The sequence below is a fragment of the Onychomys torridus genome, chromosome 18 (genome assembly GCF_903995425.1).
Source record: "Onychomys torridus chromosome 18, mOncTor1.1, whole genome shotgun sequence".
Classification (NCBI taxonomy): Eukaryota; Metazoa; Chordata; class Mammalia; order Rodentia; family Cricetidae; genus Onychomys; species Onychomys torridus.
Genome location: NC_050460.1, coordinates 29,522,524 through 29,535,634, shown reverse-complemented (window position 1 = coordinate 29,535,634; position 13,111 = coordinate 29,522,524). Strand labels below are relative to the sequence as shown.

Genomic DNA, 13,111 nt, shown 5'->3' with positions numbered 1-13,111 from the left:
AGTTACAGAGAAACAATGGGGGACTGGGAGTATAGCTTTGTGGTATAGCATGTACTTAGCATTCCCAAGGCCCTGGGTTCAATCCCCCAAGACCCCTTCCCCACACATGCACACAGACTTACTTGTTTAATTAGAAATTTTAACCTATTTGCATGTTTTTTCTCTGCTTCACAGATTTTGCATTGGGTGTTATCACTAATAATATATATGTGAATATGTGCATAAGCAGATGTACATGTGTGCATGCACCAGTGAAAAAGCATGTGTGTGTGTGTGTGTGTGTGTGTGTGTGTGTGTGTGCAGTTCACAGCACAACCTCCAGTGTGTTTCTTTTTTTTTTAACATTTTTTTTTTAAAGTTTTATTTATTTATTATGTATACAATGGTCTGCCTGTAAGTATGTCTCCACGCCAGGCCAGAAGAGGGCACCAGATCTCATTACTGATGGCTGTGAGCCACCATATAGGTGCTGGGAATTGAACTCAGGTCCTCTGGAAGAGCAGCCAGTGCTCTTAACCTCTGAGCCATCTCTCCAGGCCCCTCCAGTGTGTTTCTTAAAAAAAAAAAAAAAAAAGATAAAGCCTCTCACTGGCCTGGAGCGTGCCAACTAGGCTAGGCTGGCTGCCCAGTGAACCTCAGGGATCTACGGTTCTGCCTGTCTCTGCTCATACCACTACACTCAGCTTTTTCACATGGGTTCCACTATCAGACTCAGGTTCTCATGTTTGTAAGGTAAACATGTGACCAACTGGGCCATTCCCCCAAGCTCTGCATCCAGCATTGGTGAATGACTCTTTTCAATCATTATTAGAGTACTGAGGTATACCTCACATGAGCAAGGCCTGGACTTCAACCTTCAACATCATCAAACAAAAACAAAATATATAAAATGGGGAAAAAAGGGTGTGGTTCAAGTGTGAAATGCCCCTCATAGGCTCACATCCCAGGCTGCTGACACTGTTTAGGGAAGTTTTAGAAACCTGGGGTGGGAAGACATGGTTTTCAGAGGTGGATCATTATGGTGCACTTTCAAGAGATTAGCCAGACCTTGCTTCCAGCCCGGGCCCTCTGATTCCTGGTTGGTGTCGTAAGAGAAGATGCTACTCCACCATAGATGAGCTCCCTCCAGCCACCATGTTGTCTACACCATGGTGGACCACATCTTCTCACCCCAGAGTTAGAATACGCCTTTCCACCATTCAGATGCTCTGGCCACAGCAATGTAGAAGTATTACAAAGGAAACAATCACTATCTAGACCTGGGCCTCTGAGAAAAGGCCACCTGCCACAAACCACACTACTTGGTTTTACGTGTAAAGACAGCACCACACTCAACACTGCTTTCAGAGAAGTCTAAGGCAGGATAGGCAGATGACAGGGACATGAGAAAGGAGAGGGGCCCATCATCCAGGAATCGGCTTGAAGCCTCTTGTCTCCGAGGGGGCAGCATTCCCATCACAATTAACAACTGCTTACAGCCTTTCTTCCTTCTCAGCCACAAACCTGCAATTTTCTAGGACTCTCACCAGATTTACAGAGAAAGGAGATGGTCTCAACCCTATGTGCAACCCTAGTGGATCCCGATTTCGCCTTGTCAGGTTATAATTATACTGGATATATATATATATATATATATATATATATATATATATATATATATATATATGTATATCATATATAATTATAGTGGATTTATATATATTTATAAAATTATATGTGTTTATAATATAATCTATCATATCTCCAGAGTCACTAAATCCCATTTATCAAAAGAGAGAGAGAGAAAAGGAAGAGGGAAAAATGTTTCTTAGCAACCTTTTAAGATGCTACTCAAGGACCACCAAAATAGTACATACGGCTAATGCTAAGGCGTAAGTGGGGAGTTTCTCTTGAGGAGGCCACACTCACACATGGTTATGTGTATCTTTCTTCCTGAACATCCCTCTTTCCCCCTCAGCACCCACACTTAAGTTTATATTAAAATATTTCTGGACTCGGCTTCAAACTGCTTAGGCCTGAAATTCTTTTCTGTGTTGGAGCCACGAGTCTAGGTTTGGCTTGAGCTAAGGTCCCTAAAAGATTAGGGGGACACCTCAGGCTGCTGAGGGTGATGGTGGAGCTGTGTCTTTGTCCCCTCACCAGTGACAGGTCTACTTGCCATCCACTCACAGATCTCACAGCCGACTGCGAACCATCTGCTAATGAAAACTCTTCGGGAACGTGTGCGACCATTTAATGGAGAGCCAAAGCTTCAAAAGTTCTGTCTTAAGAAATGTTAGTTAATGGCTGGCTACTGCGTGAGTGCGGCGTGCGTGCGTGCGTGCGTGCGTGCGTGCGTGCGTGCATGCATGCGTACGGCAGCTGGATAGGAGGAACAGCCTCCAAAACTTTGTAGCACAGTGGGGTAGCCCTGGTGCATTCAATTAAGAATTGCTCAAGGGGTCTGGGGAGATTGCTCAGTGGGCAAGAGTACTTACTCTGCAAGCATGGGGACCTGAGTTCAAATCCTCAGCACCATGTTAAAAGCCAGGCATGGCCACACACACCTCTAACCCTAGTATTGCAGGGGCCAAAACAGGCAGATCCCGAGCTGGTGGTATGCATGTGTGGGTATAAATTCATAGGTGCCTGTGAGCCCCCACCCCCACCCCACAGAACAGAAAAGTGGGGCTGGGTGATAGCTCAGTCTGTAAATTACATACAAACATGTGGACCAAAGTTGGATCCACAGAACCCATGTTAAACAATAAAGCCAGGTGTGGTGGTTTGTATGTACTTGTGATCTCAGAGCTGAGGAGGCAGAGCCTGTTGGACCCCTGGGGCAAGCCTGCCAGCCAGCCTAGCCTACTCCAGTACCTCCAGACCAGTGAGAAACCCTGTCTCAAACACTGAAGTGGCCAGCGACAGATGAACAGCAGTTGAGGTTACCATCTTGCCTCCACATACATGAACACACATGTTCATCTGTACAATATGAACACGTACATACAAACACTCAAAAGAGCTAATGGATAAGGTTCTAAATGTTCCCAACATAAAAATGTCATAAATTTTTAAGGTCATGGGTATGTCCATTACCTGTCATACTGTAGATAAGTACAACATACACAAAATGTGCCAATTAAAACTTGAAAGGAGAACTTGTAATGGGAAGCAGTTCTGCCCAGATGACATTTCTCACTAATTTCATCTGCTTAGCTAGGAAATAGAAAAGCCTTTAAGTGGCACACGGTTGTCATAGCAATGGCAATACGCTGAGCTTGTGTCCACAGGAGGGAAACCAGCTTATCGGTTCTCCCTTGCTTCATGAACAGTCTACGAAGAATTTGTTGCTTAAGTTGGAATAACAGGAAGACCTGGTCATCCTCTCTGCCAGGACTATTGCCTAGAATTGCTCCTGTGCATTCTCCGCAAACCCAGGGAAGTTCTGCCTTCAACACATTGTGCTATAAACGCCTCACTGTTGGGGGAACGGGCATGGGATAAAGGGTGCTGTGCGGACCTCAGCCACGCCATGTGCTTCGAACACAGTCTGACTCCCATGAGCCTGTGGAGTGACCCTCGTTCCACAGGCTGAGCCTCCTCAACATTACCTCATTGATGGCCAGTTGCTCTCCACCTCCTCTAGGGTGGCTGTAGTGGTGGCCTGAGTTGTGAAGCTCTTCGTACAGGTCCTCCTCACTGCCTGTTTCCTCTGTGCACACAGTGTCCAGAGTTCCATCAGGCATCCCTGGAAGGGGAGACAGCAGCAGGCAAAGAGCGTCAGCTTGGGAGGTGGAAGGAAGTGTGTGGCAAAGGAACTGGGTGATTGGAGAGCAGGTGTTACTTCTTCGGGCGGAAGGAGAAGGCCAGGAGCTACTCTGTCAAGCCATCCTTGCCTGCCGTATGGAAAGCTCCAGTCACTGACATCAATCCTGGGCCATAACAACCTGGTAGACAAGGAGACGCCAGGGTTGGCTGGGACACATCATCCAAGAACTCTCTGAGTTCAATTAAAAGCTATGTATAAAGGTCCATAAGAGACCTAAGGAAAACGGTTACTCTTTGAGGGCCTCTGAGATAGCTTATCCAGTTAAGGTCCTCACTACCAGTCCTGACCACCCAAGTTCAATCAAGTTCAATCCCTGGGATCTATATGGTAGAAGGGGAAAACAAACTCCTATAAGTTACCCTCTGACCTCTACATGTATGCCATGTACACACATACACACACACACACACACACACACACACACACACACACTGTGATTTTTGAGGCAAAAATCTACCTATTTTTTTGTTTATTTTTGAGATTATAATTTAATTTAATTATAACATTTCTCCCTTCCCTTTGCCTCTTTCCAAACCCTCCCATATACCCCTCCCAGCTTGCCTTTAAGTTCATGGACTCTTTTTTCTCCACTAATTGTTATTACATGCATATATATATATATATATATATATATATATATATATATATATGTGTGTGTGTGTGTGTGTGTGTGTGTGTGTGTGTGTGTGTGTGTGTGTGTGTGTACATATATATTACTAAATATAACCCATTGGGTCCATATAATGTTACTTGTATGTATGTTTTCAGGGCTGACTGTTTGGCACTGGACAACCAATTAGTGTGCTTTTCCCTAGGAAAGATCACCTCCCCCCACCCCCAGCTTTCCTCAGTTGCCTGTAGTTCCTTGTGTAGGGCTGAGGTCTCTTGGGCTTTCCCTGTCCAGTTTGGCTTGTCTATTGGTGTCATCCTTGTTCAGCTCATGTTTGGGCAGTCATGTGAGACTTTACGGATGTAGACTTAATGTCGCTTCTGATATTACTAGGAGACAATCTCACAGCAAACTCCCTGATCCTCTGGCTCTTACAATCTTTCCTCCTCTCTGCTGCAATGTTCCCTCAGCCTTAGGTGCAGGAGTGTTTTGTAGGTGTATTCATTGAGACTGGGTTCCACAACTCTGCATTTTGATTGGTTGTGATTTTACATGTTGATTTGTGTGGTAGTTTGAATGTAATTGGCCGCCATAAGCTCATAGGAAGTGGTACTATTGAGACATGTGGAGTAGGTATGGCCTTGCTGGAGAAAGTGTGTCACTGTGGGGGTGGGCTTTGAGGTCTCATATATATACTCAAGCCATGTCCAGTGCCTCAATTCACTTCCTGTTGCCTTTGGATCAAGATGTAAGAACTCTCAGCTCCTCCAGCACTATATTGGCCTGCATGCTGCCTTGCTTCCCATCATGACAGTAATGGACTAAACCTCTGAACTCCAAGTGAGCCACCCCAATTAAATGTTTTCCTTTATAAGAGTTGCTGTGGTCATGGTGTCTCTTCATAGCAACAGAAACCCTAACTAAGACAATTTGTATGCTGCCCTTTTGTTGACTTTGGTTAAGAGCTCTTTATTGGTTCCTAGCATTCATGTTGAGTAGTTCCCAATGACCTGTAACTCCAGCATGCAGGGGATCTAATACCCTCTTCTGGCCTCCATGGGCACTGCACTCAGGTGCACATACCACTCTCCATAGTTAAAAATAAATAGACATTAAAAGAAAGGATACTCACTGTCACTAACCATTAGAGAAATGCAATTCACATCATCACATCCTTAGGGGGTTATTATAAAAGCAATAACAGTAACAAAAGATGGAAGAAAATTGAGGAGGATGTGGAGGAGCTGGACCCTTTCAATAGTTTTAAAGATGATACATATCTGCTGGGGAGACAACTCTGTTGGTAGAGTTCTTTCTGTGCAGGCATGAGGACCTGAGTTTGATCCTAAGGAACCATGTAAAATAAAGAAAGCCAGGTATAATAAGTATAATAAGGAAAGAAAGGTACATTCTTATAATCCCACTGCTTGGGAGGCAGAAGCAAGTAGATACCTGGCTAATTGGTATGCTTCAGGCTCAGAGAGAGAGACTGTCTCAAAAATAAAATGGAGTGATTGAGGAAGACACTTGACATCCACCTCTGGCCTCATAAACACGTGTGCACGCCCACACAAACACATATACCACATATATGCACACAACACATAAAGTTCACATATAATCTGCGGTGATATATTGTGTACCCTAATAAATTTACATGAGGATCAGAGGACAGAGCAGCCACTAGATTAGACATAGAGGCCAGACAGTGGTGACACACACCCTTAATCCTATCACTTGGGAGGCAGAGAGCTGTCTGGATCTCGTGAGTTCAAGGCCACACTGGAATCAGAGCCAGTGGTGGCAAACACCTTTAATCCCAGTAATGGGAAGCACACATACCTTTAATCCCAGGAAATGATGCCTGGGCAGAGAAAGGTATATAAGGCACGAGGAAACAGGAATTCACTCTCTTTAGACTGAAGATTTCGTAGAGGTAAGGACTTGTGGCTGGCTTGCTCTGCTTCTCTGATCTTTCAGCTTTCACCCCAATATCTGATTCTGGTTTTTTTTGTTTTTTGTTTTATTATTATTATTAGAAGACCATTTTAAGATTCATGTTACAATAATCTAATGTATACCCTCTGTCAAGGTTGGTTTCAAATGTCAACTTGCCATAATTTTAGAACCACCTGAGCGAGGAGCCTCAGTGGCAGAATTATCTTAACTTCAAGTGTGGGAACTTCTTAACGTCAAGTGTGGGAGGAGGCGTTGGTAACAGCCCAGATAAAAGGGGGCCTGGCAGAAGATGATTCACTTTTTGCTCCACTGGCCTTGACTGTGGCAGATGAGTTAATTACCCTGGGGCTGCTGCTGATTCCTTCACAGATCTCAGAAACCAGCTTCTCCTGGGCCTCTCCAGGAACCCTCCAGGTTTTCGTTGCCAGATTGGAACTGTGGAGGCACACAGCCTTCTGAACTGAGAAACTGCCGCACCCTCGACCTCTCGGAAGTGAGACAGCTGTGTTGCTAAATTGACCACATTGCATTAGCTAATTTGCTAAATTCTTTACCTTCATTCTATTGGTTCCATTTCTCTAGAAAACCCTGACTAACACAGCTCCTAGGTAAATACACCCTCAACACATGGCATCAGAGATGTTGATGGACACTGGTATACCAGCATCTGAGACAGCATTATTCTAGATATCCCAAAGTGGGAAACAACTCAGCTCTGCACTGCAGAGGACTGGGCGTGGACAATAAGCACATAGTGCAGTACTGTGCAGCCTGGAGAAGAAATGAACCTTGAAAATGCCATGCTAAGTGGGTTCCCAGTGACACACAAAGAACCCATTCTGGATGACTCTAATCAATGTGGTGTCTAGACAGGCAAACTTATTTATTTTTATTAAAAAAAATTGTTTTACAGCCTGACTGCTGTGTCCCCTCCCTCCTCTCCTCACAGTCCCTCTCTCAGCTCCCCTCTGCCCCCCATCTACTCCCCCTTTGTTTCTCTCCAGAAAAGGGCTGACTTCCCATGGGTATCAACCAAATACGATGTGTCAAGCTGCAGTAAGACGAGGCACCTCCCCTTGTATTAAGGCTGGGCAAGGCAACCAAGTATGAGGAATAGGGTCCCCAAAACAGGCTAAAGAGTGAGAGACAGCCCCTGCTCCCACTGAGTCCCACACGAAGACCAAGCTACAACACTATAACATATATGCAGAGGGCCTAGGTCAGTCCCAGGCAGGCTCCCTGGTTCAGTCTCTGTGGGCCCCTATGAGCTCAGGTTAGTCGATCCTGTGGGTTTTTTGTTTGTTTTTGTTTTGTTTTGTTTTGTTTTGTGGTGTTTTGTTTTGTTTTGTTTGTTTTGTTTTGTTTTTGTTTTGTTTTGTTTTGTGGTGTTTTGTTTTGTTTTTGTTTTGTGGTGTTTTTGTTTTGTTTTGTTTTGTGTTTTGTTTTGTTTTTGTTTTGTGGTGTTTTTGTTTTGTTTTGTTTTGTGGTGTTTTGTTTTGTTTGTTTTGTTTTGTTTGTTTTGTTTTGTTTTGTGGTGTTTGACCCTTCTACTGTCCTTCATCCCCATCTTCCTCAGGATTCCCTGAGATCCGGCCAGGCAAACTCTTAACAGCAGAAAATAAATAAGAGTCCACCAGGAAGTATGGGAGAGGAGAACAGAGAACTATTGCTCAGTAGCCACCAAGGTTTATGTGTATGTGCATTGTCTGTGTGTGGCCATGTGCATGTTTGGGTGCTGGTGTCCCCAGAGGGCAGAAGCATCAGATCCTCCAGAGCTGGAGTTACAGGTGGTTGTGAACTACTTGATGGGACTGATTTCAGGACCTCTGCAAAAGTAGGAAGCACCCTTAACTCCTGAAGCATCTCTGGGGCTCGAAGTTCATGTCTGAAGACATGAGAAAGTTTTGGGAAATATATAATGGTGATGGTGCTGTAATATTGTGAAAATAATTTGTCATGCAGAACAGAACTGAAAATGGTTAAACACCCCACTTGCCTTAACCACCCTGTCCATGTCCTCCCTTCCTGATGCAACTGTCTGCTTGGTGCCACAATGCCATGTGCGAAGAACCTAGGAATCGAGTTCCAATCTTGTAACACGAGGCTGTAAGGCCCCAACTACTTCATAAAGCAATTTCAAGGACTGGGGTGATGACTTAGTTGGTAAAGTACCCATTGCACAATCTTGAGGCTCTAATTTGATTCCCAGCACCCACAGAAAAAGCCAAGCACAATGGCACACACCTGCAATCCCAGAGGTGGGGAGGTGGAGACAGGTGGATCACTAGGGTTGCTGGTCAGCCAGCACCAAAGTGATAAGCTCCAGGTCAGTGAGAGAGAGACTGTTTCAAAAACCCAGGGCTGGAGAGATTGGCCAGTGGTTAAGGGCACATACTGCTCTCACAGAAGATCCAAGTTTGGTTCCCAGCACCCATGTCAAAAAGCAACAAGTGCCTGCAATTCCAGAAGATTCTAATGCCTCAGGATCTATGGGAACCTGCACTCATATTACATACAACACCCCACCGTGGAGCATTTACCCACCAACCCCACAGTTCCTCAGAGTTTTCTTGAGTGTAAGCAGCAGGAAATATTAGATAGAAGGATTTATTGTGTGGCGGTAAACAGATAGAAAATATAGGATAGCCTCGAGAGGACCTGGAACCTTTTCCAATGGGCCCTGACTGTCTCTGCCCCACGGTATTTATAGAGATGCCAAGGGGTAGAGCAAAAGACCTCCTCCCCCAGCACAGCCAAGTACAGACCATCTCAGACACCTGCAGTCAGGCCCTTGGTCCTAATCATCCTCTCTATGCAGATCTGCTGAGCAAAGCCTCGAGGAACCTGAAAATGGGTTCTCACACCCCACCTCCCGGTCTAAAAATTAAAAAAAAAAAACTTTTTTAAAAAACACATGTGGGGGCTGGGTGGTGGTGGTGCATGCCTTTAATCCCAGCACTTGGGAGGCAGAGCCAGGTGGGATCTCTGTGAGTTCAAGGTCTGCTTGCTGTACAGAGCGAGATCCAGGACAGGTACCAAAACTACACAGGAAAACCCTGTCTTGAAAAAAAAAATGCATGTGGGAAGCTCCCAAGGAACAACACCCAAAGTTGTCCTTTGGTCTTTACATGTGTGTGCACACACATACAGGAGCACATATGTACACATGTACATAGCTGCATGAACACACAAACACACACACACAGAGAGAGAGAGAGAGAGAGAGAGAGAGAGAGAGAGAGAGAGAGAGAGTGCATGCTAATGGGAAACACCCCACTCCTGTAGTAAATGAAGCAAGATATTTGGCACATGGGAATTTTAGGTTTGGCAAATTCGGAGTGCCAAGGATGAGAACAGTTATCTCAAAGTTTGGGTTGTGACTGTGATTTTTCGCTGAACAGAAAATGCTGACCTCAGCACAGTATTCTAGAGCCCAGGCCTGAACAGGGAAGTCCATAGCTTACCCAATTACAAGCTCTAGCAAACAATACAGTGTTCTGTGAAGATATGCCAGGCCATGAGATGTTTTGATGAACATTTCTGTTATTTATACCCCATGCTCGGCAGTGCCACAAAGCATGCCCCAGTTATTTTGATAGATTTTTATGAATGAGTGCATGTGTGCGTTCGTGTGTGTGTGTGTGTGTGTGTGTGTGTGTGTGTGTGTGTGTGTGTGTATAACCTTGGGTGTCACCTTCAGGAATGCTAGCCATCTCCTTTGGGACAGTCTCTCATTGGCCTGAAGCTCACTAAGTAAGTATCCTAGGCTAGCTGGCCAGAGAGCCCCAGGGATCTGGCTATCTCTGCCTCCCCAGTGCTGGAATTACAGATGTGTGCTGCCACACTCAGCTTGTTAATGTGGGTGCTGGGGTTTGAACTTGGGTCCTCATGTCTGCTATCTCCCCTGCTTCTGTTTGATTTTTCCTGATGTCCACAGGACACTTGGATCATGTGACCCCTCCACTGAGTACCCACAGTCTCACATACATACACACAGCCTGCGTCTCCCCCTTCTTTCATGCCTTTTTAAAATTTTGTTTTGTTTTGTTTTGTTTTGTTTTGTTTTGTGACAGGGTTTCTCTTCATTGCTCTGACTGACTGTTCTGGAACTCACTCTGTAGCCCAGGCTGGCCTCAAACTCAAAGATCCGCCTGCCTCTGCTTCGCAAGTGCTGGGATTAAAGGCGTGCGTCACCACTGCCTGGTATGTCCTCTTTTTGTTAAGATTCCAATGTACACCTTGTCTTTCTGGGTCTGGCTGACTTCGTTTAACACAATGCTCTGCAATTATACTCATTATTTTTGTAAATGATATGATTTTGTTCTTCTTAATGGCTGGGTCTCTCTAAGTAGCCCAGGCTGTCCTTGAACTCTCAACTGCTGCTCCCTTAGTCTCCTGAGTGCCAGGAATACAGGGGCTAGGATTCTGGCCACCTCTTGATCCCTCAGGCAGAAAGTCACAAAAGCAGAAACCTCCTAACAGTCCCCTTCTATTCTTTTTTTCTTTTCCTTCCTTCCTCCCTCCTTCCCTCCTTCCCTCTTTCCCTCCTTCCTTCCTTCCTATCTTCCTGTCTATCCTTCCTTCCTTTCTCCTTTCTCCCTCCCTCCTTCCTTCCTCTTCCTCTCTCTTTCTCCTTTTTTCACTTCCCCTCTTGCTGCTTTAGATGCCAGCCCTTCCCCTTACCCCTTCTGCTCTCCTACATAAGAGAGAAACATGCAAGACTGTGTATCTACCAGCCCTTCCCTTTTCTTAATCCAGAACCTAACTATGTCTTATCCTTCTTCTGCCAACCTCTGGTGTGGTCACGTCACTGTCTTCAGAGTAACCGAGAGCCTTCCAGCTGGTGTCCCCGCCAAGCTGCTGTCCTACTCTGCAAACAGCCCAAATGCCTGTCAAACACAGTTGCACCACACAATCTGAAGGCCCCATTTATCTGAGAGCATAAGTCTTTCTCATGACACCCCACAAGGGTTGCCAATGTGGCCTCCTTGCCCTCTGCACCTGTTCATCCCACTTCGGCTCTACACGCTCCTGACCAAGCTGAGTTCATCAGTGTCGATGGAAGCCCGAGAGGCCACTGTGGCTAGTGTATGCACGAGGGATGGAGATATGGCACAGTAGGTAGAGTGCCTGCTTAGTCCCTGGGGTTAGCTTCCAGCATAGCATTAACTGGGTATAGTCCCACACTCAGCTAGTGGAGGTGGGAAGCTCAGAAGTCCAAAGTCATCCTTGGTTCTTCAGTGAGTTCAAGGCCAGCTTATGCTATATGAAACCCTGTTTCAAAACGATAACAACAGAGCCAATGTTCTCCCAGGGGCGGCACTGAGGGATGTTATGTTCGTGGTCCTGATTCAGGGAATGCAAGCCCTCAGATACATGCAGAAACATGCAGGATTTACACCCTGCATTTTGCTCGTCCACTCCCTCCCTTTCCTTACTGGCTCTGACGCTGTCTCTTCAACGGGAGCATCCTTCAAGATGAATGAAGCATTTTGCTCAGGGCCGTTTTGGACTCCTTGTCAAAATAGTTCTCATCACTCTCCCGGGCATGGTGTTCAACAGTGAGGAGACTCAGACCAGTTCTCCTGCCCAAACTGAGTTTGGTTGGGGTGGAGGGCTAGTGAACTCCAGTGTGAGAAAATACCAGGACTATTAGTTCCATTCTTAGGAAAAAAAATAATAATCAAGAAACATTTTTACTGGTTCCTCTGCCATCCAATTTTTGTTTGCTCTCATTTTTTAAAAAAAAAAAAAGGAAGAAAAGAAAAGAAAGAAACAATTGGAGCTGCAAAGGCTTCACTGGGCCAAAGAGGAAAGGGCAGGAGACTGACACACACCTGGGTCCTTGCTTCAGGTCTGTGTGCTTCCAACACACATGACCATCTACTTTCTGAGTCTTTCGTCTCTGGTGTGACTGTGTGTGTGTGTGTGGCGTGTGCACATCTTCATGCCTGTGTGCACTTGCATGTGGTGGCCAGAGGACAGTGTTAGGTGTCTTCCTCAATCACTCTCTACCTCAGTTTTGAAACCAACAACACATGATTCTCCTGTCTCTGGCTCTCCAGTATTGGGATTGTAGGCACACACTGCCACGCTTGGCTTTTATGTGGGTTCTGGGAATTGAATTAAGGTCCTTTATCATTTCAATAATAAGTAAATAAATATCATTTCAATAATAAATAAACAAATAGAATTTTTTAAAAGAATAACATAACAGAATCCAGACACTTTATAGTCTGTCATTCAGTGACTAAGACATAGTCCCGTAGTGGCCATATGAAAAAACAGGAAAAGATGGTGGATAAGAGGGATGCACTTCAGTCACACAGAAACAGCATGGTGATACACACATGTAATCTAGCACTGAAGAAGCTGAGGCCAGCCCAGGCTACACCGTGAAATAACACTGTGTCTCAATGAAGCAAAAAAAAAAAAAAAAAAAAAGTGGCTGGGGAGATGGCTCACCAGTAAAACGCTTGCTGTTCAAGAATAAAGATCTGAGTTTGGGTCCCCCAGCATGTGAAAATCTAGGAATGGCAGCGCATGTCTGTAATCCCAGTACTGGGGAGGTAGAAACACCTGGATCCCTGGAGCCTTGTGGCCCACAAGACTAGCCACACCCACCAGCCACCTCTGGGTTTGGCTGATAGATCCTGCCTCAGTGAACAATAGGGAAGCATGGTTCCTGACATCAACTTTGGGTTTCCACATGCATGCGTGCACAGACACAC

General features: G+C 45.3%; 1 protein-coding gene across 4 annotated transcripts in view; it reads right to left on the bottom strand.

Moving 5' to 3' along the window:
* Window positions 1–13,111, bottom strand: part of Arhgef4 (Rho guanine nucleotide exchange factor 4) — a 144,578-nt gene that overhangs the window by 16,490 nt on the left and 114,977 nt on the right. For all 4 annotated transcript variants that reach the window (XM_036167240.1, XM_036167241.1, XM_036167239.1 and 1 more), the window contains one exon: window positions 3,594–3,730. In XM_036167240.1, coding sequence (XP_036023133.1) covers window positions 3,594–3,730 — 137 coding nt within the window. The remainder of the gene's footprint in view (window positions 1–3,593; window positions 3,731–13,111) is intronic.